This window comes from Pan paniscus, chromosome 8 (assembly GCF_029289425.2).
Source record: "Pan paniscus chromosome 8, NHGRI_mPanPan1-v2.0_pri, whole genome shotgun sequence".
Classification (NCBI taxonomy): domain Eukaryota; kingdom Metazoa; phylum Chordata; class Mammalia; order Primates; family Hominidae; genus Pan; species Pan paniscus.
Window position 1 is genome coordinate 46,746,525 of NC_073257.2, and position 26,564 is coordinate 46,773,088.

The window sequence follows — 26,564 nt, forward strand, 5'->3', positions numbered from 1 at the left end:
GTTCCTGCGTTTGCAAACTTCCCACTTTGAGACTTCCAACTGTAAGACTGTATATTGTCTTAATGGACTAAGAGTGAGAATGATGTCATAATGGGGACCATCTTTTCCAAGGGACAGGTGAGTCCCCCCTCTCCATCCTCATCCAAGAGTGGGCCCCAGGGTTCTCCTGCCCCCTTTCCTGCAAATTTTCCTCAGATGTGAGGAAACTTCCAACTTTCTCTAAATATATATATATATAAAAAATCACATCTGTTAATAGACCTTTTAAAAAAGCCCAGCTAGGCAAGGCTGCCCAGGAACACCAGAGACACCAAAAGAACAGGAAGAAATATGCCTTTTATTAGGAGTCGCATATGTACAGAGAAAGCTGTTTCTCACAGCTCAGGGGAGGCTGTGAGAAAGAGCCACTGTCATCCAAGGTCACTGCGCGTACACTGGTAACACCACTAAGACACCGCCGCACGTGACTAAGAAACAGAACCATGACACAGAAATGCAGAAGAGACACGGGTACATGTGCGGACACATCATTTCTAAAAACAAGTCAACACAAAAATACAATGTGCCAATAAAAAAAAAATAGACATATCCATACATGTCTTTTTTTCTGTTTTTAAAGTAAATACATGGTATGCTGAGCTTTCACCTCCAGCTTTTTCCACATCGGGATTCACAGGCACTTTAGCACCCCAGCCATGGTTTACAATACAGGATGTTCAGAACAATGAAGGAAGATGGGAGCCACCGAGATCCCCGAGACCCACACACACACTCTAATACTGACGCGAGAGTGAGCTTCCTGCCACCACCGCTATGGGACCCGAAAATGTTCTCTGTGTGATGTGTAACGGCTTTTCCTTTGTCTTTTATGTTTCATGGCAGAATTACTTAGGAGCGTGGCATCGCCAGTCAGACATGCAATGTGTGGATGCATTAGACAAGCATCAATTGCCTCTGACTTGAAAAACCGTAGAGAGCAGATCAAAATGACTGTCTGGTTTATCTCTGTCCCATTCTGTGCCCTTCCTGACAAGCTGTCAGAACAAAAACTAATTAAAATAATTACTAGGATGAACTGGGCCATGAGCTCTTCCTAGGAGAATTTCTTTCTTAGCTCTCCCCTCATGATAGACACAGGGCCAATGGCAGGCCCAGCTTCCCCCGGCAGGAGCCACTCCTGTCTCCCACGTTCCCCACACAGAGCTGTGGTGACTCAACCCACGTGTCAGGAACAGGACCGAACAAGCGTATGTATAAACGCAGACCGGGATCATCACTTTATTGGTAATGTTGAGTCATAAGGCAGCTACAAAAGGACCCCCATGGTGACCAAACAATGTTGGACTATGGCTTAGCTTCTGTAATAGGATGACCGACTCTCCCGTCACAAAGAGCTGAGAAAGGAAAGAGAAAACCACAGTGATGACAAAGTACGACAAATGGCTGTGCTGTGAAGTACCAGAAAGCCCCAATTTTTGGTGTATGTCGCCCACTTTTCCTCCACCAGAGACTAAGATGTCATCCCATAGCTAAGAGAACTTAGGGGGAGAAACAGGGCCGCACGCCATCCTCCACGTCAGGTGAATTTGTCACTGCAAGTGGTGCAGGGATGTTACAACCAAGCCGCGGACAACTCATGAGTAGGGCCGAGATTCCTGGTACTGTGGAGAGGCGCAGAGCATATGAACGCCTCGAACAGATGATTGTCACAGGGTGGGAAATCCTTCCATGAAGCAGACACTTGAGACATAGTGGCAAAGACATTAAGGCCTTCCATTTCTTTGCCTACACCGCTTAAAGGCACTGATACCAACAACAGAAATACTCCATAGTACCATCGAGGTTTTAAAAAAACTCCCAAAATACAAGTCTTCATAGGAAAATGTCTTTTATTGCGCGACATGAAGCATCCGTTCTTTGCGTGCTCAGGAATAGAAGGGCCTCCCTTTCTCAGGAGTCTGAAGTCTGTTCAGCCTCGCAACCTGAGAAGGGGAGGGGGGCACGTCTTGCCGGAAGGGCCCCTTGGGAGGGGCGTAACTGGGGTCCTGGACTTTCTTATATGAGTCATAGTTGCTGGGCCCCTCGGAAGGAGGCTGCTTCTTCATCTGCTGCTCCTTCCGCCTCTGTTCCTGGCGAAGGAGCTCCTGAGTTTCCAGCATGACCCTGGCGTTGAAGCCGTGTCCTCCCAGGTAGCCGTTCCTGGAGCCTTGGTAGCTGGAGTACCTGGGGTTCTCTTTGGCACTCTGGAAGCCTTCCCCAGGGGAGTAGTTCTGCTCCCAAGAGTCCTGGGAGACCGAGCTGGCATTTTTCCTGCTTTGCCTAGAAAGCAAAACCCAAAGGTTAGTGTGAGGGTAGGAAGAAGGAGGGAGAGGGAGGAAAGGGGGCAGGATGGGATGGAATATGCATTTTCACGTTTCAACAAATATTCCTGTTCTCTCATCACATGCCAGACACTGCGATAGGGGCTGGAGAATTCAAAAATGACTGTCCTCAGCAAGCGCATAGTCTTAGACAACTAAACTAACAACGAGTAAACAGGAGAGAGAACTAGACTGTGCAGCTATTTAGAAACAGGGTCATCCTCCTGTGTCTGAGAAGGTTGTGTCTGTTCTGCTTAGGGTACTAATATCTCCTGCAATTTAGACACACTGGCAAAGTATAGAAGTATTAGAGGTTTGGCAGCTTCCATGGTAGGAATAATTGCTCGCTTTAGAACATTACAATTCAATTCTAAACAAGCACAACAAATATTTTACACAGCTGCCACCATAATGCCAGAAGCGCTAGCTAATATGAAGTACATGTAATGGATTACAGTATGAGTTCGGTTATGAAAGATTTAAGTCTAGACTCCTTTATGATAAAAAATGCAACAGGCAGTCCCTTAAAGCTCTGGCTTTCAAGTTGTGTATGTCAGCAACTTACACTCTCCGGGATACCTGCTCATCGAGATTGGACGGAGAGTCCGGAAGTCTGTAAAGTAAGCACTATTTTCTTATACATTTACCTTCACCAAAGGCCAGGGTGACCTACTTAACTTGCTTTCTGTCGCCCCAGGATAGGCAAGTAAATCAGAGTCACGTGGAAATTTCAAATTCTTCCCACTTCTGCAACAGAGTTGGGCATGATTTCCAGGAAACATTATTGTTTTGAAACATCTTTAATTTACTATCAAGTCTCTAGATGGTTTTATGAATTTACAATAAGATTGGCTATGATGAAGTAAAACAATTCTGTGCCAGAAAGGAAGACATGCCCTAATTTTTTTGCCTTGACAATGGAAGAGGGGGAGAGACAATTGAGTAATAAAACAAAATATATTGCTCCATTTATCAATAAGAAAATCATTTGGCGACAGTATGTATTGCTCAACCCTCTCCATCAACACACACAACACAGCTGAATGTTCACAAAGATTTTCACAGAAGGAAAAGAAGGTCTGGGAAGCCACTGCATCTCCCGCAGGAATGATGCAATTTGCATTTTTGAACACTCACAACTGCATCAGTATGGTTTGGAGTGAAATGCACCCATTTTCCATATGGCCTAAAATGTAGTTGGGAACATTTTCAGTAAAGAAAATGACCGTAATGTCCAGCATCACCTCTGGCTATGACGATGACTGGATGAGCATTCTATAGCATGTCTGTCTGGGTCTGTTTTAACGGAAGACTGCACCATTTGTACAGTCAGCCCAGGCAAGAATCCTTACATGTGATGGAATAGTTTATTTGCCTAAAGCACTGATTATCTTCACTTAAGTCATAAATTAATCTACCCAGAGACAAGACTGTTGGAAAATGCCGGCATGAAACCAGGGATTTGACATTAATCATGAAACTTTAATTAAAACAAGGAACTTGTGACTGATATTACAGCAACAAAAATGGGATTCCTTTATGAGTTATCAGTTTGAAGATAATCAGAAATAGGCTGCAGACATTTCACCTCTTTTTCGTCTCTGGCCTACTAAGATCCACCAACCCCCTTCCTCCCCAGCTTCATGGAGCCCCAGGCTTCGCTCTACGGCAGCTGTGCACCCTAAGTGGATTCTGCATCATCCCCGGAAGACACAGTCTTTCTACATTTAAACAGGGAGAATTCACTAAAGGTTTGTTAGGGATGGAAATTACAACAATGTGGGAGAACGAATTTTTTGTAGCTAAAATTTTCTTCAAATTAATCAGTATAGAGAGAAGGAAGCAGACTGCCCTGAGGTCTGAAGTAAGATATGTGGGTAAAATGCACATAAGACACACACACACACACACACACACATGCACACACACACAATTCCTTGGTAAGGAAGTTAGCAGTATCTATATGCTCTTGATTAAGGAGAGAATGAGAAATGGGCCAATTGTAGAGACCAAGGGAAGGAAACAGACAGTAAGAGTTTCCTACACTAGGAAACTAAGCATCCAGCTGGGCAAGGTGGGAGTGGCTTAGGCTCAGAGCAACGTAGATTCAAATCCTGAGCCTGCCACTGCCTCGCTGTGTGACACTGGGCGAGTTCTGCTCACTGGGCTCAAGTTACCTTACCTATGAAACAGGCATAATCTCTAACCCTGAAAGGTTGTGGGGAGAAGGAAATGAAGTAACACATGTAAAGTGCTTAGAAAAGTGACTTGCACTCAGTAAGTGATTGACTAACACGTCCCGGAGGAGTAGTTTGAAGACAAAGTCACTCTGCCTTCAAAGATTAGGCTCTGAGCCTGGGTGTGGTGGCTCAGGCCTGTAATCTCAGAACTTTAGGAGGATGAGGTGGGAGGACTGTTTGAGGCCAGGAGTTTGAGATCAGCCTGGGTAACATAGTGAGACCCCATCTCTACAAAAAATGTTTTGAAAAAATTAGCCAGGTATGGTGGTGGGTGCCTGTAGTCCCAGCAACTTGGGTGGCTGAGGTGGGAGAATTGCTTGAGCCCAGGAGGTCGAGGCTGCAGTGAGCCGTGATTGCACCACTGCACTGCAGCCTGGGTAACAAAGTGAGACCTCATCTCTAAAAGAGGAAAAAAAGAAAAAAAGGCTCTGGAGTTAGGGAGGCATCTTTTTGACCAAAGAAGAAAATTGTTTTTAATTTAATTTAATTATTTTGTTTTTGAGACAGAGCCTCACTCTTTTGCCCAGGGTGGAGTACAGTGGTGCAATCTTGGCTCACTGCAACTTCTACTTCCTGGGTTCAAGCGATTCAACTGTCTTAGCCTCCCAGGCAGCTGGGATTACAGGCACAAACCACCACACCTGGCTAATTTTTGTATTGTTAGTAGAGACGGGATTTCACCATGTTGGACCAGGCTAGTCTTGAACTCCTGAACTCAAGTGATCCGCCGACCTCAGCCTCCCATAGTCCTGGGATTACAGGCATGAGCCACTCTGCCCGGCCAAAAATTGTTTTTCAAAGTTAGCTTTCCCTTCCTTGGTTGGAGGGATTGAGTAGAGATGCCAAGACACAGAAAAGCATCAGAGGAGAAAGGAACCCTTGCTAAGCGAGGGCAACTTCGGCACACTGCTGCAGAGATCAGAGGGAAGCCCATGTTCTTCCCACTGTCCTGTGAGCCCTTGGCTAAGGCCATGGGTAACAACAGCAACAAAATATCAATCTCCTTTCACTGAATTTCTTTATAACCAACATATAGGATTGTTTGGTCCTGCAGTGAGCCCCTGGACATTGCTAAATCCACTCAAAGCACTTACCACGGTTTGGCAATAACTATCACCTAAAGATTATCGCCTAAAGATTACAACCACCTCCAACATGGCCTGGAGACCATCAGCATGGAGAGGACTCAAACCAAAGATCTGATGCCCGAGGAAAGCCATTAAGCCACCAGGGTGAGGGGGACACAGACAGAAGGAGGAAGACAGAGGGAGCAAGGCTAATAAGTTGGGAAGTAGATTGGAGACATAACAAATGGGCCTCGTGGAGAGAACGCGGGAGGGTGCAGAGACACAGCGTGGAGGGTGAGGTATACAAGCCTTTCGAGGAAGTCAGACCACAGCAGACAGGGAGCCGAGGGAGGGGGGAAAGATGAAGAGGAAATGGAGAGGCAGGAAAAGAAAATGAAGGGAAACACCAAACCAAGAACCTTATTTCTCTCTACCAGTGCCTGTGACTACACACGCCTCTATTCCTTTTGGGGGCTGCCTTTTGGATATTAAGGAAAGAAACTAATTTAGGAATTAAAAAAAGATGATGTCAAAGGGTACAAATCTCAATGACAGAGGAGCAATTTTTCTGTTTGTTCTACTGCACAGCATGGTAGGTATAGTTAATAACAGAGTATTGTACATTTCACAACTGCTGAGAGAGTAAATATTTGAGGTGATGGATATGTTAGCTAACTTGATTAAACTTAATTAATTCTTTTATGCTATATTCATAAATCATAACATCACTTTGTGCCCCACAAATTATACAATTATAAACTGTCAATTTATAATTTTTTCTTTTTTCTTTTTTTTCTTTGAGACAGAGTTTTGCTCTGTTGCCCAGGCTGGAGTGCAGTGGTGCGATCTCGGCTCACTGCAAGCTCCGCCTCCCAGGTTCACACCATTCTCCTGCCTCAGCCTCCCGAGTAGCTGGGACTACACGCGCCCACCACCAAGCCTGGCTAATGTTTTGTATTTTTAGTAGAGACAGGGTCTCACCATGTTAGCCAGGATGGTCTCGATCTCCTGACCTTGTGATCCGCCTGCCTCGGCATCCCAAATGCTGGGATTACAGGCGTAAGCCACCACGCCCAGCCTATAATTTATAATAAAAAATAAATTATTTTAGAAAAAGAAAAACAAACAAAAATCCTACTCTGATTGAGAACTGAGTGGGGGGCCACCACACAGGTCCCTTTTCCTGCCAACTAGTGTTACCACCTGGCCAGTGTTTCTCATTGACATTCCAAAATGTAACTTGAATTCTGTCTATAGAGTTTCTTACTTACAGTTAGAATTTACAAACCACTCTTTGTCACATACATGCCTCTAATTCAAACCACCTTATCTAATGCAACTGATACAAAGCCCAGACCATTTGTTTTATTTTATGCTCCACTTTGTAACTATACTTTTTTTCTGTGTGTAATCTTTTTGGTTTCTAATGCCATACCAACTTGTTTAGACAAAACTCTGTTAATTGTCAACATCCGAAAAGCAGAGGTCAAGTGTCTTTGAAGAATATCACGTGTCAGAAACTTGGACTTGACTCAAGCTCATGGAGGTGGCTGCAGTACCCCCTGACCTCCTGTTTGCTTTCTTTCCCTTCCTTCAGATCTCTGCACACAGCCTGCCACAGAGTGGGGCTGCTTTGCAAGGCATCAAGCCGAACGCAGGGTTCTATGTTCCTAATCTCCCTCACAAACAGGAAGATTCTCATTGATAAATTGTTCTCTAAAGGAAGACAAGAAGATACTGCAGAAGCCTACCAGCCTCCGCTGCCCAAACTTACATAACTCTTTAATTTGAGGATGTCTGCTTTTCTCATATCTAAATAGGATAAAATGACTAAAAATAGGGAGCTACAATTAACCCAGAGGGAAAGCTGTAGTTATTTAGGGCAACACTAAATAACAGCGGAGGCACTAGCGGTAGCGGCTGCAACCCTCCTCTGCGTGTAAATATAGATATCTCTACCAGGCACTTCCGCAGGGAGAGGCGGAGAAGGGAAGAGATGTCGGGGCTCAGAGTAAAGAAGGGAGAGGAATGGGAAGGCGAGGATGAAAGGTTCGGCGGGAATGCATGAGCTACTTTGGAATGCAACCAGGAGAAATTCAGTGGAAGCACCTGCCTCTGTCTTTTGCCTCTTCTGAGGACTGGGACCCAAGTGCCCCTTCTCCCTGGCAACTGCCCTGCCTTCCCGGCCCGCCCACCACTCTCTCTCCCACCTCCCTTTCTCAGCCCTTGGCAGCTCCCACGTCACTGCTCTCATTATACACACTTTGTTATGTTTCTCCTTCAATCCTTAGAGACACTCTCAGGCACGGCCAAAATATATGAAGCCAAACAATTGGCCAATAAAAATAAGAACACAGCCCCTGCCCTGACAACACCATCCACACAAGCTATGAAGTGCCCTGGCCCACCCGTGTGGTCGTGCAGGGAGGGCCATGCCAGGTGGGCCAATTCGTCCACACTGTCAGCTCACCCTTCCGATGGAATGCAGCCACACAGACTGGAGGGCAGTGGGGAGGGGGCAGGGGGGTAGCGGAGTGGGGGATAGGGTGGATTTTACACGGACGAACCTTGATGTCTAATTCTTCAAGTGCTTAGGCATTTGATTCACTGGGTTGATTCACACAGTGACCTCCTTCTAAATGCTGAGGGCAGGAGAGCACTGAGGGGAACTTTGCACCTGTTAATATCCCAAATTTGGGGCCAGGTGTGGTGGCTCACACCTGTAATCCCAGCACTTTGGGGGGCTAAGGTGGGCAGATCACTTGAGGCCAGGGGTTCGAAACCAGCCTGGACAACATGGCAAACCCCTTCTCTACTAAAGATACAAAAATTAGCCAGGCGAGGTGGCGCACGCCTGTAACCCCAGCTACTTGGGAGGCTAAGGCATGAGAATTGCTTGAGTCTGGGAGATGGAGGTTGCAGTGAGCCAAGGTCGCACCACTGCACTCCAGCCTGGGCAACAGAACAAGACTCTGTCTCAAAAAATTTGGGAACAGAAGCCCTTGATAGCAACGGGCCTTATAAAATCATGGTTTAGGGCATGGGCAGATTCAGGTTTGAATGCTGGCAAAATGACTTGCTGGCTGTGTGAGCTGGGGGAAATTTACTTACTCTGAGCTGTTTCCTTGTAAGATAAGATTATCTCAAAGGTCCTATAAAGACCAAAACTTTAATGACTCTTACCTACAGCAGGCTAAAGAACCTGGCAATTCTCCTCTTTAAAGGAAAAAATAATTTAGTACTCAAAGGGGTTATATATAGCCTTATGGATTGAAAAAGAACAACTGAATGAATAAACTGCTACAATAGATGGCACTTATCCCCATGGAGACTCATTCATATCCATGTCCCCTTGGCTGACCTGTATCCATGTGGTGAAGTCCGTTGTGGTTGTTACAGTGATTATTTAACATGTAAAGAAATTCATCTTTTCGAAACAGGGTCTTGCTCTGTCACCCAGGCAAATGCAGTGGTGTGATCTCAGCTCACTGTAACCTCTGCTTCCCAGGCTCAAGCGATCCTCCCATCTCAGCCTCCCATGGAGCTGGGATTACAGGCATGTGCCACCAAGCCCGGCTAATTTTTGTATTGTTTTATGGAGATAGTGTTTTGCCATGTTGCCCAGGCTGGTCTCGAACTCCTGGGCTCAAATGATCTGCCTGCCTCAGCCTCCCAAAGTGCTGGGATTACAGACCTGAGCCACCGTGCCTGGCCAGGACTCATCTTTATTAGAAATTGATCAAGATCACTCTACATTGGTCAGTCAAGATAAGCATTTGTCTCCTAACTCCCTAAAACTGTTTTGCTCAAAGTCAAAAGTCTACCTGATATCAACATGGCAAATGAATCTTTTCCCACTTAAAATATGTCTTTGTCACCTGATTTTGAAATACAGCAACAAATGCCTATAAGAATTGTGACTACAGGAGTCACCTGTTTTGGGAAGTTTAAAAAGCTGAATGTTTTTCAACATTTTTATTCTTTACTATGCCTGGAAGAAAAACTTTGATGGAAAAATAGTTACTATTTCAATGTACTGGCACTCAGTCACCCTGAGACCCTTGCAGGCCTTTGTCGGAGAACTGGGCCAAGGCGTCTCCCCTGGGGAGCAGGCAAGTAAGGGTTTCTTGCTTGGTTCCCAGCTAACAAGCTCAACATCCCTGAGACCCTCTAAAGTTAAACATGGGTGAGAGCAGTGATGATGGGACAGTAAGAGAGTGAGGTTTGGGACCAGGGATCCCACACAACCACGGCGTATGCAGCACTGACTCTCGATCCTTTTATGGAGCTCTGGATTTATGAAGTATCATTTATTCTAATTACCATATGTGCTAAGCCAAATAAGGGTTATCTTCCCATTTTTCAGATGAAGATACTGTCTTGTCCACACAGGAAGCAGGAGAGCCAATACTAAGAAGCCAGTACATGAGTCGCTTCACTTTTTTAGGGAGTTTGTGGGTGAAAATACTGGCATCTCCTGCAGTGGGCATTTCCCCTGGCCTCGCAGTATGACAGCCCCCCACGCTAAGGAACAGTAGCCACTGGACATTTATTGGTTCCTCTGTTGCTACCAGGGGCAAGCTGGAGAGGCCCCAGTGACTTGGGAAGGAGCGCGTTCCCAAAGGGCGGGGGATCTTAAAGGGCCGGGGGGATCTGGAGGCTCGGCCAAGCGTCCTCATACCGAGGCAGAGAGCTGTACTGGCGCTGGGCCTGCTGGGAGCTCTCACGCTCCTCCTGCCGCTGCCGCTGCATCTGCACCTCCACGGACACCGAGTGCCGCCCGCTCTGCGTCGCCGGCCGTGCGTTCGGCTGGAAGAGGAAAATACAAGCACATCGTTAACCAGAAAGATCTGTACAGATCACACAACTGGTTGACTCCATTTCGATTCTTATGAATTGACTTTGAAAATTTTGAAAATTCTGTGATTTGTTTTTCAAAATTGTTTCTTTGAGAAAAGTGGCATACATATATTTGCTCTTATGAGCCCACAAACACTCAATTTTCTTAAACTGTGATTTTGGCTTTGGCATGTGGTTTAAATTGAAGAGATCAGACTTTCTAGTCTTCTCTAATTTTTTTTTTTAAGAGATGGGATCTCACTCTGTCACCCAAGCAGGAGTGCAGTAGTGCAATCATGGCTCACTGCAGCCTTGAACTCCTGGGCTCAAGTGATCCTCCCACCTCAGTCTCCCGAGTAACCGGGATTACAAGCACAGGCCACCATGTCTGGCTAATTTGTTTTTTGTTTTTTTGGTAGAGATGGGGTTTCCCTATGTTGTCCTGGCCTCAAGCAATCCTGCCTCAGCCTCCCAAAGTGCTGAGATTACAGGTGTAAGCCAGTAAACCCAGCGTCTAGTCTTTTTAATGAGGCTTGGTAAATGCTGACATAAGACACCATTTACCTCTCTCCAGAATACACAGCGCAGATACAATAAGAATGAGGCTCTTCCAAAAACTAGAAGATGTTAATGCCAAAAAATAAATAAATAAATAAAAATTTGCTACAACTCTCAAAAGAGGGAAAGTCCAGGAGTGCACACCTGTGAGGTGGCCATGTTGATGAATTTTGGGGGGTAGGTATATATTTTAGTTTTACAGCAGGATACAGTATAGCTGATTCCCTTTTTACTACACGATGACAGTGAAATTTTAAGCCAAGATTAGTTTAAACTAGGTATCAACAGGTCTCCTGCAATCCACAGATGGCAGCCAAACAGGGAACAGAAATGCCTATCAAAAGAACAAACCCAAAAGCTAATCGCTACTTAAATTGGTTATTAGGTAATGCATTTTACCTTAGTTATTAGGAAATGGCAATTTACCTAGGTTAATCATCCCCTATAGAGAACACTTCAATCCTCCTAACTAAATACTTTGGTTAGCACTCTATTTCAGGAGTTCAAGATCAGCCTGGGCACCACAGTGAGACCCTATCTCCACAAAAATTTTTAAAAATTAGTCAGGTGCAGTGGCACATGTCTGTGATCCCAGCTACTTGGGAAGCTGAGACAGGAGGACCGCTTGAGCCTAGGAGATTGAGGCTGCAGTAAGCCATGACCGTGCCATTGCACTCCAGCCTGGGTGATGGTGCAAGACCCTGTCTCAAAAAAAGAAAAAAAAAAAAAGGAAAAATGAAAAGAAAGAAAAGAAAAAACAAACATACTTTGGTCAGCAAGTCATCTGGTGATTGGTGCTTCTCACCGAAATCAGATTACTGAACGTGTATACCGCATGGTATAGATCAGGTTTCTGGGATGCTTCAATTTCTCACTGACAATGGTTAGCTTACCTTCTAGATCTGGCCTTTTGAAATAAAAGTAGCTGTGCTCAAAATAGACAATGGTGCCTCTACATTTATGAAACATCCCAATGGTTTGTCACAGCATCAGCAGTAGGCCCCTTAAGTGATCCTTTTCAGTACTCGCCACCCTCAGTTCCCCCTCTGTTATGCAACGTTGTGCAACAGGCATAGTCTGAGTGAGGAATGTCTGTTAGAAACAAGTTATTGATTTTCTTTTAGAGTTGAAAGCTAATGGTAGACTTTGCCCTGATAATGATTTTCTAAAACAACAGAGTCTGAGCATTCATTTGGCGAGCTGTAAGATAAGAGGTAGCCTTGTTACCAAAAGAATGGCTCCTATGGTTGGCTTTGGCCAGCACAGAAAGAAATCAAGCATCATCTATTGTTCTCTTTCTGCAAAGCCAGCACAACCTTACTTGTTGATAAGCAGTAATGAAGCAATATACAGGACAAACATTTCAAAGCATATGGGCTTAGTTAGTGAGCATATTAAAAATATCCCGATACAAAAATAATGTGTGAGGAGATTAGGCTTTACAATACCCCAGTCTCTACTAGGGGCTTTATAACCACACTCACTGGAACAAATGTGTATTCAGAGACCCGCTTCACAACACCGTTCAAATAACACATCAGTGAGGCCTTCAGCAAGAAAAACACTTCGCTGAGCGAGTTCTGCTTATGCAAACAATTGTTCATCAACTGCATTAAAAGAGACAGACATTTTCTTCCATTACACTTGATGAGGCTGGCCAAAAAGGAAACTGAGCTGTTTTCTTGTCACGGTGAGCAATGGGAAGCTTGAGATAAACCACTGGACAGAAAGAAAACACTACACCATTTCCTTTACACCCTCAAAAGAACCACATTTTCCTTTCCTTTTCACTCAGTGTAAACTATATGCATGTGTCAAACAGTCTTGAAAGATCTGGCATTCTGCAGCAGGATTTAGTAACCAGCTTTTTAAGCTCGTGCTGTTCTGTGACAAGCTGCTTGTGGAGATGTGAAGGGAAATTGCAAGGTCTTGTAGAAATTTCAGGTGTATTTTTAAGTTGTTTCTCCCATAGGCCTGAAAATTTGCTTCTGACAGAGAAAAAATAAGTTGAAGGACTTGTTTTCTCTGCTGTGTGTTTTCTGACACTGTTCGCCTCAAACTTTATCAGCTACAAGTATCTAGTTGGATCTGGATACATTCCAATGATGACATTATCAGCATATGGGGTCTGAAAACTTAAAAGGAGTGAATGAGTTTGGGATCAGCAAACTGACATATTTCATACTATCATGCTCACCAGGAAGAAACATAAACATTGGCTTTCACCATTAATAGTTTACTCCATTTCTCTTTTTAGAACTTGCAAAAGGGTGGGTTACTAAAGAGAATCACTCTTATCTTTAAGATAAAACTCTCTAACAGGTCACATATTTCAAGGAAGATTGCATACACGACCAGCCCAGAGCAACAACTAAATAAGTTCATCCCAGCAAGTTTGACACTTGGCCTGAATAAAAATCACCCCTCTAATTCACAGTTTAAATGAAGACCTCTTAAAAACAAAAGCTGGATGAACAGTATTACAATGGCAATCTGGAATTTTACACACCGTGGCTTCAATCCCTATGGCAGGAACAAAATAATGTATCTGAGTCCAAGCACAAAAATAAAGTGAAGAAAAGAGGTAATTTGTAACCTCACAGAGAAGTGTATGTTTTCAAATAAAATATCATCAACAACTGCAGCAACAAAGTAACACCCACATAGGGAAATACCTGCGTAGGCATAATTGTAATAACTCTGGAGATTCACCAGAGAACAAGGCGAAGCTCTGTTCTAACAGTGCAAATTACAAATAACCCTGTGATGAAATTGGTTACAAGCAATGACCTTTTCAATAAAAAAAAAACCACGGCTGCCAGAGCCATAATAACAATAGAGATTGTAAGATGGAAATAAACACACGAGTATATATTACACAGGATGCTGGAGAGCCATGATATGTGAATCTCTTCATGGCCTATGTTTAAAATCACAAGTGAAAAATATGTATTTTTTTTTTTGTAAGTGGACTACAAAGTACTTGTCTTTCTCATAGATTATAAACGGATAATAATTCAAGCTTGAGGAAGCTATACAATGTTGGTATCATTTAGTAGGGTAAAATATAAAAAAATATTTTCCACAGTTTTTTTTTTAACATTTTTTGTTTTTATTTTAGAGTCAGAATCTTGCTCTGTTGCCAAGGCTGGAGTACAGTGGTGCAATTACAGCTCACTGCAGCCTCAAACTCCTGGGCTCAAGCTGTCCTCAGTAGCCAGGACTACAGGTATGCACCACCATGCCTGGTTAATTTTTTTTTCTTTTTAATTTTTGTAGAGGCAGGGTCTTGCTGTGTTGCCCAGGCTGGTCTTGAACTCCTGATCTCAAGTGATCCTCCCACCTTTGCCTCCCAAAGTGCTGGAGATTACATGCTTGTAATGGTCTCATACGGTGTTTTATGAATTAAGTCTTTAAGCATTTCTCTTAATTAAATAAAATCATTGCTTCAAAATAAAAATAGAAAAAAATGAAAATACAAAACGAAATATTTAATAGACAGTTAATAAAGAACAAACATGAATATCCACAGTACAAAGTTTCAGTACTAATTAGAACTAGGTAATATTGTAAGACTTTGACAGCTTAATATGCGAGTGTGCTGCCACTTATGAAATAAAATCATTGTTATATTAACATATACATAGAATATTCAATAATTTCAAATAATCTATCACTTTTCTTCTTATAGATAAGGAAAATACTGTGTAAGTATGTGTGGGTGTGCACGTGTATATATATATATCCACATACACGTAATATTTTTATAAAGGATCACTTTGAGCAGATTTTCTCCTTAAATTATGAATGATAAAAATCTGCAAAATTTCGTATGTCCAAGGGCACATATAGAAAACAAAAAATAAAATACAAAACATTCAGGCACTTTGGATGAAAACCTGTGATGAAGATGATGGTGAGAATGATGCTGATGACAAAAAGACTAATGACATTCCTTTGAGATTCACAATCCTTACTTTAGCAATTCACATGAGCTGTGACCCTAATAGGAATTCCACATTCTGATAAGAATAGCAATTTAAAGATTTGGTAGGGAGCAGAAATCATTTTTATGCCATTAAATCATGTGAAGAGTGTTAACTGTTGACTCTGTTGAAAAGTGGCCAGTGCTAATATTGGTAATTATTTTCTTCAGTAGACTTATGTACAACTTTTAATCAAAACAACGTTAACTTTTGTCTACCCATCCTGCCTTCCCAGCCTTCCGCACCCACCCACACGTGCCATAATTATGTAACTATTGACTGAACTCTTGTGGGTCTTGAATGTTGAAAAGCTTAATTGCTCCTAAGGATGTGAGTAATGGCTGAAAAGACTGCAAAGCACACCCGTTTCCCTCATGAAGCTTTTAGAAATGAATGTTTTGGTCTTAATTGTATTTGTCTTCACCTCATCTTTCACACCAGTGCTTAGATCTTTTATCCCTGCCCCCATCTGAAGCAATAGGAGCACTGAAAATAAAAAGGTTGCTCTACAAAACAAGCCAGGCACTTTAGTATCTGGGCTAATGGCAACCCAAGGTAGCTTCAGGAGTTCCTACCACACAAGGCTTCTGAGCATAGCATGGCCATGAGTCACAGAGCCTTTGGCTGAGGGACAGGTCACAGAGCAGAATAAAGTGCTGACTTTGCGACAGTACAGAGGCTCTCTCCATGTGTGACGGGCACCTCTCTGCAGATGGCTTATCTCCAGGTCTATTTCTTTCTTTCTTTCTTTTTTTTTTTTTGAGATGGAGTCTTGCTCTTGTCGCCAGGTTAGAGTGCAATGGCGTGATCTCGGCTCACTGCCACCTTAGCCTCCCGGGTTCAAGCGATTCTCTCGCCTCAGCCTCCTGAGTAGCTGGGATTACAGGCACATGCCACCACGCCCGGCTAATTTTTGTATTTTTAGTAGAGACGGGGTTTCACCATGTTGGCCAGGCTGGTCTCGAACTCCTGACCTCGGGATCCACCCACCTGGGCCTCCCAAAGTGCTGGGATTATAGGCGTGAGCCACCGTGCCCGGCCCTCCAGGTCTATTTCTATGGGAGGTGATTTCCACCCAACTAGAGCTAGGGTCATATTCATTTCAAGGCTGTCAACCAAGGCAGCATTTTTTGAGTCAAGGCATGGAGGCCGCTAGGAGAAAATGACAGCAGATACTTTTTAAGTCTTGAAAAAGATGGAAACGAAAGGAAAACCACCATTTTCTGAAATTGCCCAGGCACAGGGAGGCAATCTAGTGGTACAGAGTGGCTGTGTGCTATGATTGCCTTGCCAATTAAAGCAGGCAGAGCCCTAAGAGGGCAGGGAGAGCTATTAAAGTCTGAAACAGGAAAAGGGAGAAAAGGACAGATTTTGTTATTCATTGAATGACGGACAGCTAGGAAACAAGCAAGCTTGAGGGAGAAGAGGATATTCACATTGCAGAGTATCAATTTTCTACCTGAAGGACTAAACTACTTTCAGTCACTCCCAACCTGGGATGGAAAGGATTTAGCAATACAGCTATTATTAAAGGCTCCATTATCCCATCTATCAATCGTCTCAGCCAGCAAATCTCCTTGTGGGCAACACTCAGGTATCTGCAAAGTTTTTACGGCATACTGTACTTACGTCTGCAGCCTGCAATTTAGTTCTTTTAAAAGCAACACTAAGTCCTGTCCATATCGAAGCTCTGTGATAATAACCCTAACCTCACCTATTGTTCCATTATCTTAAGAAAGATTTAAAGCAACTTGCTGCTTTATTTATGTTGCACCTGGCACTACGTGAGGAAGAAGTTGCTTTTTCTTCTTCTCTTGCTCAACTTGGGAGAGAATTCACTTCAATTATGGAGCTAAGGAAATTTTCTGGGCCTCTGCTCATCTAAAGACCTTTTGTGCCACAAATCAGCTCCCTCAGGCCCAGACATTATTTTGAACAAAGGCCCAGGAACAGGTGCATTCTGTACTGCTAGAGCTTATAGAGAACATTTTCAAAATAGGTGGATTGAAAGGGCTACTTGGATGAATTTTCCGCAGCATCCTGCTCTGTATGTAAAGTAACTGGCTTACATATTTTTCTCTATGACACATCTGGCTGCACTTTGTGTGTGGGCATTTCTAACAAGCATGACAATTTCAACTAATATGGGCTCAGTTGCACACACAGCTTGAAGGTGAGTTTGCGGTTCCTTAAAACTAAAATGATTACAAACCATTCCAAAGAATGAGATCATGGTCCTATCCCTTCCAAATACAGTGACCCTTCAAGGTCAGAATACATAAGAGAAGAGAAGGATTCCAAGATGCAAAAAGCTCATTTTGTAAAACAGATAATTAAAACCATAGACCAAGCTACATTTTAAACAACTGAGCAGCTCTTCCTAAGGTAACCATAAGAATTGGTATGAAAATTAATACACTAAGTAGAATTCCAGTCACTTTAAGCTCATTTACATGATCAGTAAAATAGAGCAAGATCTCAGTTGCTTGAAAATGAAAAAAAAAAAAAAGAAAAGGTCAACTTGTGACCCATAATTTAGGAAATTATTCCATTTCTAAGGTAATCAGCCTGTCATCCAAATAATTCCCTGCTCACTCATTACCGGAAATGCTAATACAAGCCAAGTTGTCTGTCTGAAGTTGCTATGGCATTTTGATATACAATAATTTGGTCCATGACCTTCAGTAGTTGAGTTTCCAAATGTACAAGATTTTTTCAAACATTTTCCCTAACATGATTGTTCATATTAAGTAGATAACATAGAAATGCATTCCAGCCTATTCACTGTTCCCATTCAAAGTTAAAATCTTATAAAGAAACCAAAACGAATTTCAAATCATTTTCACTTTTCCCAATGAAAAACATCTAGATACTAAGAAGTAGGAAATACTCATTTAGCCTCAAACAAACCTGGAGGTCTTGCATGTGGATACAATGTCAGAAACCAGAAATAAATTCAGCAATCTGAGTTCTCAAAGACATATGTCTGCTTCTCTGTTATATATTTAAAATACATTCCAATTTCAAAGAGGGGTTCTTTCAAGCCTTTTCTGACCACCGCACACTGATGTGGTCCTCACAGCTCCGTGGTTCTCAACACCCCATGCACACCCCTAGCCTACCTCTGCTATATGGTACCAAGTATTCCTTTATTTTTTATCAGTTCTACTGGAGAGTTCTGAGGGCATTTTTTCTTTTCGATCTTTGTTCTCCCGTACCAACCACAATGCCTGGGACATAGTAAGAACTCAATGAATTTGATGAATTAAGTAATTAGTTAAAGAGTAAATGTCAAGATGCTGGTTTGGAATCCACATTCCCAGGCAAAGTCAAATGGCGAACACTGCTCCTCATGGCATGGTATGGAGAATGATAAGCTCAGGCGGGGCTGTGCCAGGTTGGAACTGTGTGCATGTGTGTTAACTATTTCCATATTCAGCTGCTGTTTTCTCCTTCAGCTTGACACCATGCTCATTACTCTTTTCAGCCTCTTTGTGTAAATATACATAGTTAAGAATGTATTTATCACACATCACAAAAGAATCCTGTTTCAAGAAATGTAGTAGGAATGGATTGAGTCAATTATGCCAAACAATATAAGCAGATTAACATAATTCTGTCATGTTGCTACATGGGAATGACTCAATTTACTTGATCATCTAGGAAAATGAACTAAATACCTTAGAAAAATGCCATTAATAGTAATATTGTTGCAGAAGACAATTAGAGATTTTTCAGGGAACTTGTGTTATAACCTCCCAAAGTTAGGCAAGAATTGATTTCATGACGTGCTTTTACACCTGGATGCTGATCCCACATTGCCAGTTGCCCCATCTTCCTCACCTGAACTAAGTTAAAGCTCTTCAAACTACAGTTGACCCTTGAACACCATGAGTTTGAACTTTGAGGGTCCGCTGATACACAGTTTCTTCCACCTCTGCCACCCTGAGACAAGACTTACTCCTTTCTCCTCCTCCCTTGCCTATTCAATCTGAAGACAATGGAGAAGATCTTTATGATGATCCACTTCCATTTAATGAAAAGGAAATGTATGTTCTCTTCTTTATGATTTTCTTAACAACATCTTCTTTCTAGTTTATATTACTGTAAGAATACAGCATATAATACATAAAATGTACAGAGTGTGTGTTAATCAACTGTCTATGTTATTGGTAAGGTTTCTGTTCAACAGTGTGATATTAGTGCAGTAGTTAAGTTTTCGGGAAGTCAGAAGTTGCATGGGGATTTCTGATTGTGTGTGTGAGGAGGAAGGGGGATGGTCCTCCAACCCCCATGTTGTTTAAGGGCCAACGGGAGTACTGCTTCTCCCATTTTTTCCTCTTTGCCTTTCCTCCACAAAATTAATCTTCCTCAAACCCTAATTTGGTCACTAAATCCCTTAATGAGCAGCATTTATAGGTTTCTTGCTTTATGTAGAGTAATATATTGTGAGTATTGGGTTTCAGGACCAAAAAGGACCTCAGAGATCGTCTAGACTTTAGAACAGTGATTCTCAAAGTTGAACTTGTTTCAGAATGAGTTGGAAGGCTCATTAAAATACAGATTCCTGGGCCCCACCCGTAGAGGTTTACATCTAGTAGGGTCAATGCAGGGCCCAAGAATATGTATTCCTAACAAGTTTCTAGGTGATGCTAAAGGTGCTGTTCTGTGGACCACACTTTGAGAAGCTCTGATCTTCAGCAGCAGCTAACAGGATCCAGCCTCTATAGTCAACTAGAGGGGTTCTACTTGCATCTGCTTTACATTTAGCTTCTTCTTAAACTTTCATTTCATCCAAGGGTTTAGTAACTGACATCCAATCATTTATTCTTTCTTTTCTTTTTTTTGATTCAGAGTCTCGCTCTGTCGTCCAGGCTGGAGGACAGTGGTGCAATCTTGGCTCACTGTAACCTCTGCCTCCCGGGTTCAAGTGATTCTTCTGCCTCAGCCTCCCGAGTAGCCTGGATTACAGGCATGTGCCACCAGGACTGGATAATTTTTGTATTTTTAGTAGAGATGGGGTTTCATCATGTTGTCCAGGCTGGTCTCGAACACCTGGCCTCAAGTGATTAGCCCACCTTGACCTCGCAAAGTGCTGGGATTACAGGCACAAGCCATTGTGCCTGGCCTGCAATCATTTATTCTAATCTTGGTTGAGAGATACGAAAACTGAGGCCGGGAGAGCCAGGCCACCTGGCTACTGGGCCAGTGTTCTTTCCTAGCACTATTTCTCTTCAAACTTTCAATCTAGCATTGAAGGCTCTTCCTACATTTCTACCTTTAATCTCCCCCTCCCTTCAACATAACCAACCTCTCAGTTCCACATCAGCTGGGTAGTTTACCCTTCCTCAAATCAAATGTTCCTTTTTTTTTTTTTTTTTTTTGTAATGTCAAGCCTCTTTTTTTTTTTTTTTTTTTTGAGCCAGGGTCTCACTGCAGTCCCAACCTCCCAGGTTCAAACAATCCTCCCAACTCAGCCTCCTGAGTAGCTGGGACCACAGGCATGTGCCACCACATCCGGGTAATTAAAAACTTTTTTTTTTGTAGAGATGGGGTCTCCCTATGTTGCCCAAGCTGGTCTCAAACTCCTGGGCTCGAGCAATGCTCCTGCCTTGGCCTCCCAAAGTGTTGGGGTGATGGTATGAGCCACCATGCCTGGCCTCCAGCCTTTTATAACACCATTCTTCCTTCTTTCCTACTCTTCCAAATATCTAGTAAATGATATTCCCAACACTTTGTCTGAACTGAACTTGTCAACTTTATGGACACCAATCTCCGCTCTACTTCTGTAACTCACGTGCAAAGATGGCAGGCCTTAGACCTCAACATCGTCTGAACTATCGCCTCTACTTCCAAGATCCTAGAGTCCAAAAAATACACTGTTTTGACCACAACTTCCTAGGCTTGAGAACCCCTAGATCCTGAGCCCTCTTGCACACTGCTAGGCTGTGAGGCTAATCCTTCCTTGAGCTATACTTGCCACCCCACCTGGACCACACGATGCTTCCCCAGTATCCTTGGTAGGACTCCAGCACCTGCCTTGGCTTTCTGCCACGTCTATCTTCCAACCCCCACTAAAGAATTAATCCACAAATTTATTCCTTCTATTCCCAGTCTTCTAAGCACTGCCGGTTAGGTCAAATTACCATGCTGCCTGGACTTCCTAATACCCCATGCTAGAGTTTCTTACCTTAAGCAGCTTATTTATTCACCTCTAACAGACTCACTCTCAAGTCTCCCAAAGAGATTCTTCAAACTCCCCATCATCTCAAAAAATCTGCCCCAACACCTCCACTCTCAGAAGTGCTGTCATCTCTAGGGTGAGACACAAGATTAGAACACAGTTCTGGCATTGAAAAAGCCATCTGAAGTTTTTTCACTCTGGTGGCTATGTGAGGGATGAACTGGAATAAGATGGATTCAACAAACACACAAGGGGGGTGCAAAAGATTAAAGAATCAAGAATTACTAGACCTGGCACAGTGGTTCACAACTGTAATCCTGACACTTTGGGAGACTGAAGAATAAGGATCACTTGAGCCTAGGAATTCGAGACCAGCCTGGCCAACATAGTGAGACTCAGTCTCTACAAAAAACTAAAAAATTAGCCAGGTGTGATGGCACTTGCCTATAGTCCAGCTACTCTGGTGGCTGAGGTAGGAGGATTGCCTAAGCCTAGGAGTTTGGGGCTGCAGTGAGCTATGATCGCACCACCGCACTCCAGCCTGTGTGACAAAGCGAGACCTCATCTCTTTAAAAAAAAGAATTACTAAACACTGTATTTTGTATATTACAGGCACAATGGAGAAGTGTTGAACAAATTAATTTTGGCTCTGATTCTGAGAATATGTATCTATAGAAAAATATTCACTAAATTAAAAAAATGCTTAGTTGAGAGTGAGAATACTTTTGCTACGTCTTGTCATAAGGCTAGTGAAACCTATTAGGCAATGGACAGATGGTGGAACAAGATATAAAATGAAATTAGCAATGATGAAACCCAGATGGAAATGAGGAAAAGGTCAATATGTTAAAGGTCAAAGGAATTTGGCTCCATCTTGTCTCGTTTCATAGAGCATTGAGGTCATAGCTTAGTGGCCTTTGCTGCAGGGAAGTTGTAGGACCATTCACCGTGCTGAAGAACCAATTACTTACCCAGGGTTGCTCAAAACTATAGGTCCGCCGACGATCTTCTACATCTTCATCTTGCTTTGCTTGCTGAAATTCTTGCCTCAGACGCTGTATCCGATCATGGTTGCTAGGAGTTGATCTGTTACTGAAAGAGAGATGAGGCAGCAGTGAATACCCTTCAGAAATATTATCTGTGAACTGCAGTTGCTAGCAAAACATGGCAACTTGCTGTGAAATGACGCCATTTAAGAGAAAGTGAATTTTTAAAACAATATGTGGGCATTTAAAATATGTTTTCATTTTGGTTTTAGGATTAAGGCTTATTGAGGTATTTTAGACAGATATTCAAGAGGGTAAACAATACTTTTAGATATTCTTTTTTTTTTGCACTGTTCTTTAAAAGCTTCATTTCCTTTCTGTAATCTGGCAAGGTGTTGGCAGGGAAGTTTTTTTGGAAAGGACATTGCATTAAAAGTCAGAAACAACAGGGTCTGGTCCTAGCTTCTGTACCTTCTTAGACTAACGTACTTAATGTTTCTAAGCTGAAGTTTTTTAAATATATGAAGTAGAGATAATAATTTTACTCTAAATATCTGAGTTGTAATAATCAAGTGAGAGGACACCATGAAATATAGCTGCACAAATGCACAGCAATATTTTCATAATACGAGGTTCCTATTTATGAGTCATCAGGGGTCTATAAATAAAATGCAATTCTCACAGCAAAAATGAAAAACATTTAAAAAATAAGTTCAAGTGGTAGTTTGATTTAACCAGTTAGTTAATAACAATACGGCCTTCTTTTTGTATAGGATTGAATTTTGTTTTATTCTCAGAAATACCTTATAAGATAGGTGCAGAAGGTAGTATTTCACACACCCACCCACCCACCCACCTACGCACACGTTTACAAATGTAGTAACTGACATTTAAAGAAGATAAGTGGTTTGTCTGGGGATCTCCCAGCTGGCCAGTGGGGAAAGTGAGACCAAAATCCAGATTTTCTGGCTCCCAGTCCAACCCTCATTTCACTATGCCATGCATATCACTTTGTAAAACATGTATCAGGCTCCAAAGCTCTTCATTTGTAAAATACAAATTTTAAAAAGAGTATTTTCGCAAGAGTAATAGAGATTGATGACCAAAATTAAATCAATCATAAATCTCACAGCACTTTTGGTCTATGCCATTCACTAAAGCAGTAAGTTTCATCCTATCAGTGACGTGGACGGGAGACAGGGAAATACTGGGTAGGAGAGGGCGGTTCCTCAGCAAAGGTCCCAACCTCAGAAGTCTGGAAACCCATAACCCTAAATGGGAACAGGCATTCCTGTTTTTGCACCCAAAAGTTGCCTTTTTGGCCCACCACACCCCCCTATCCTGCACCCATATAAACTGCAAACCCCAGGCTCCATGAACAGACAAACAGAAGGGCAGAAGAGTGGCAGAATGGTGCGGCAGAGAAGGGAGACGAGAAGGAGCATCTGAATGTCAAGAGGAGTTTGGCGGGGGATGGCTGGAGAGGAGACTGGGCCACTGGATGGCCAAACTCCAGGGGAAGATCATCTTCCCACCCCATCCCCTTTCCAGCTTCCCATCCATCCCACTGAGAGCCACCTCCATCACCCAATAAAATCTCCACATTCACCATCTTTCAAGACCGTGTGGGACCTGATTTTTCCTGGATGCCAGACAAGGGCCTGGGTACCAAGGGGGGCACCGGGCTGGTTAACACTTAAGCCATCTGCAGATGGGAGAGCTAAAAGAGCACTGCAACATGCCCACTGGAGCTTCAGGAGCTGCAGGCACCCACACCCAGACACTACCGTGGGGCTGGAACCCCGGCTCCCGTACCTGCGCATCTGCATGCTCCCCCTCCCCTAAGGGGTTTGGGCACGCACAGCAGTCAAATAGACGAGCCACACACCCCTGCTGCATGTCCTGTGAGGGGAGTCAGGGAACTCTCTCATTTCAACAGGAAAGCTATTCAAGCCCATCAGGCATCTACTGCCTCCACAATAGAATGTCGGACTTCTTGAGGACAAGAACCACATCTTCTTCTTATCATATATACCCTCCAAGCTGCTAGCAGAATGGAAAGCTGCAAAGCTATTCGGAAGATCAGGTCTCTTCACAAAAGCATGTTGCCCTGGTTACTCAGTGTGTGCCAGGGTTCTGCTGGCTGCACCCCTCCTAGGTGATGTGATTTGTGAGAGGTAGCTTGGAAAGAGAAATTCTGTCACAGTAGAGTACATAAAATTCTCAAACGGACATAAGTCTACATATAATTCTACATATTTTGAAGAATCCCAAAGGTTTAAGCATCTAAAATTGAACATGTTCATGTACAGGATCATCATGTTAACATCTTCTAAAAATATGCAATAGTCTTTCATCATTTAACATATTGGGAGGGGTCCCTGTACCTTCATGTATCAATTTCACTAGAGCTTCTAGAATATACTGTCAATACATTCAATTTGATTATTTTCTCAGTCAATAAAGGCTTGTCTTTCTTTGCTTTTCTTCTGACAAATCTGAACTGATTGGCCTGGAACATTAAAGGTGAACAGGTCTGTAAATTGGGCTGATTGATGACGACACAAGGCTTCAGTCCACGTCACTTCAAAATGTCCCTCCACACTTTTGAGACAGGCAGGTTGTTATTCCTACTGGCTTTAAAAATATATAGTGTCCTATATTGTTGCACTGTCCAATCTAAAAAGCACTCTGTTCTTTATGTGAAACCGTAATGGTGTAGGCATGAGTGAGGATGGTTACCTTCATAAGACAAAAGAGACAGGAAAGTGGGCATTCCTGAATCTCACTGTCATTTTTCCACCTGTGCTTTTTTGTTCCTGGCATACTTTATAGCTTTCATGGGAGGATTATAGGAGGTTTGACTGACAAAGTATTTTACAAATCTAACCAGAAGTATTCTTCTGTTATTTTCATGCAGCACAGAGAGTTTTAAGCCCATAATTATTAGGATCATGAAGTTGAAACCATTGATAAAAACTGACCTCCTACTATTTGCAATTCACTGAAAGTCTGTTTTCCCGACAAAGGGAGTTGACCGAGTATCCTCAACGTTAAATTCTGGTGACACTGGTGTTTTTCACAGCAAAAGATAAGTTCTGGAAGTCACTTCTGCCCTTGTTTCCAAATCTGGGGAGCTAGGGAGACCTTTGGTTTCACCCCCTTTTCCTCTGCTCTTTCTCTCCCAATACTCTAGAGAAAGCTGGCTGACTTGTCTAAGACTGGCAAAACCACTTAATGGCTGAAGTTGGAAAACAGGCTGCAATGGTTTTCATGATTGATGATGATTTCCAAAGACTGGAAGACCGTCAAGCCCCCTTGGGGAACAACAATTGGCAGTCTGAAGGTGAAATTCTGGCTTTGAGAGATGAAACCATTACAATTGCTCAGTTCTGTCTCTCTGGCCAGTCTATAATGAGCCAATAATTCAAATTTGGACTTTTAAAGTTCTTGGTGAGCTCTTCTGCCAAGAAAGCTAAAGGAAATTTTAAATATTCATTAGCAATAGTGACTCATCCCTACACATCCTAATCAACTTATATTTAGGTTCACTGCCAACTTAAAGTTGGTCATGATTTTTTTGTGTGAGAAATATAATAAAAATACCATCCAAGTTGATCAGATGGGTGAGACAATAAAACCCTTAATGAAGAGTCAGAAATCCTAATTTACAGATAGTCCACATGAGTGGGATCTACACAGGGCTGCTGAGAGGAACAGAGAGATACTTTCTGTATAAAACATCCACACAGACAGCTATAAGACAGTTTTAGTCCAATACCAACACTCAGCCTCCGCCAACACATTGGCTTTGTACCCAACTGGAACTTAATTTCACGTTCTAACTAAGTGAAGAGGGTTTGCTTTTGGTTCAGTAATGATCTGGGTTTTGGTTTTTGTTGTTTTTTCCTGACAGGTTTAAGGAAGGGTACCTAGGATCACACACTACAGAGATTCCTAGCCCAGCGTGCACAGAACTATGTGACCCTGAATTATATGGAATGTCCATAATTACTATGGGGATTGCAGTCTTTGATGTCAGAGGCAGACCATGCGGTGTACAAGGCTTCTACATCTTCAAATTGTATACTTCTATGTGCTTCCTGAATGTGGCTAAGGATACCCATTCAGGCTAAAAGGAGCAATGAGCCTATCTGCAGGGAATCACTGAAGCCTGCCCCGCACCTGTGCCCCACAGGCATGCCAACTCAACCACTTCCTTAGGTATGATGAGAGGGAACAGAAACCTTACAACAGCGGTTCTCATCTATATGCACTGTGTATATGAGAACCATTCAGAGAGCTTGTTAAAAAATACTGATTGCCAAGGCTTGCCTTGAGAAA

At 42.8% G+C, this 26,564-nt stretch overlaps 1 protein-coding gene across 31 annotated transcripts in view; it reads right to left on the bottom strand.

The window, feature by feature from the left end:
- Window positions 1-317: 317 nt before the first annotated feature.
- The window catches only part of PARD3 (par-3 family cell polarity regulator), a 707,905-nt gene continuing 681,658 nt past the window's right edge, over window positions 318-26,564 (bottom strand). For 30 of the 31 annotated variants that reach the window (XM_034930282.3, XM_034930281.3, XM_055092624.2 and 27 more), the window contains 3 exons: window positions 22,206-22,326; window positions 10,349-10,476; window positions 318-2,319 (listed from right to left, as the gene is read on the bottom strand). In XM_034930282.3, coding sequence (XP_034786173.1) covers window positions 1,926-2,319; window positions 10,349-10,476; window positions 22,206-22,326 — 643 coding nt within the window. In that variant the 3' untranslated portion in view covers window positions 318-1,925. Of the gene's footprint in view, window positions 2,320-6,648; window positions 6,746-10,348; window positions 10,477-22,205; window positions 22,327-26,564 lie in introns of all 31 variants that reach the window. The other variant, XM_055092618.2, reaches the window with a different exon arrangement.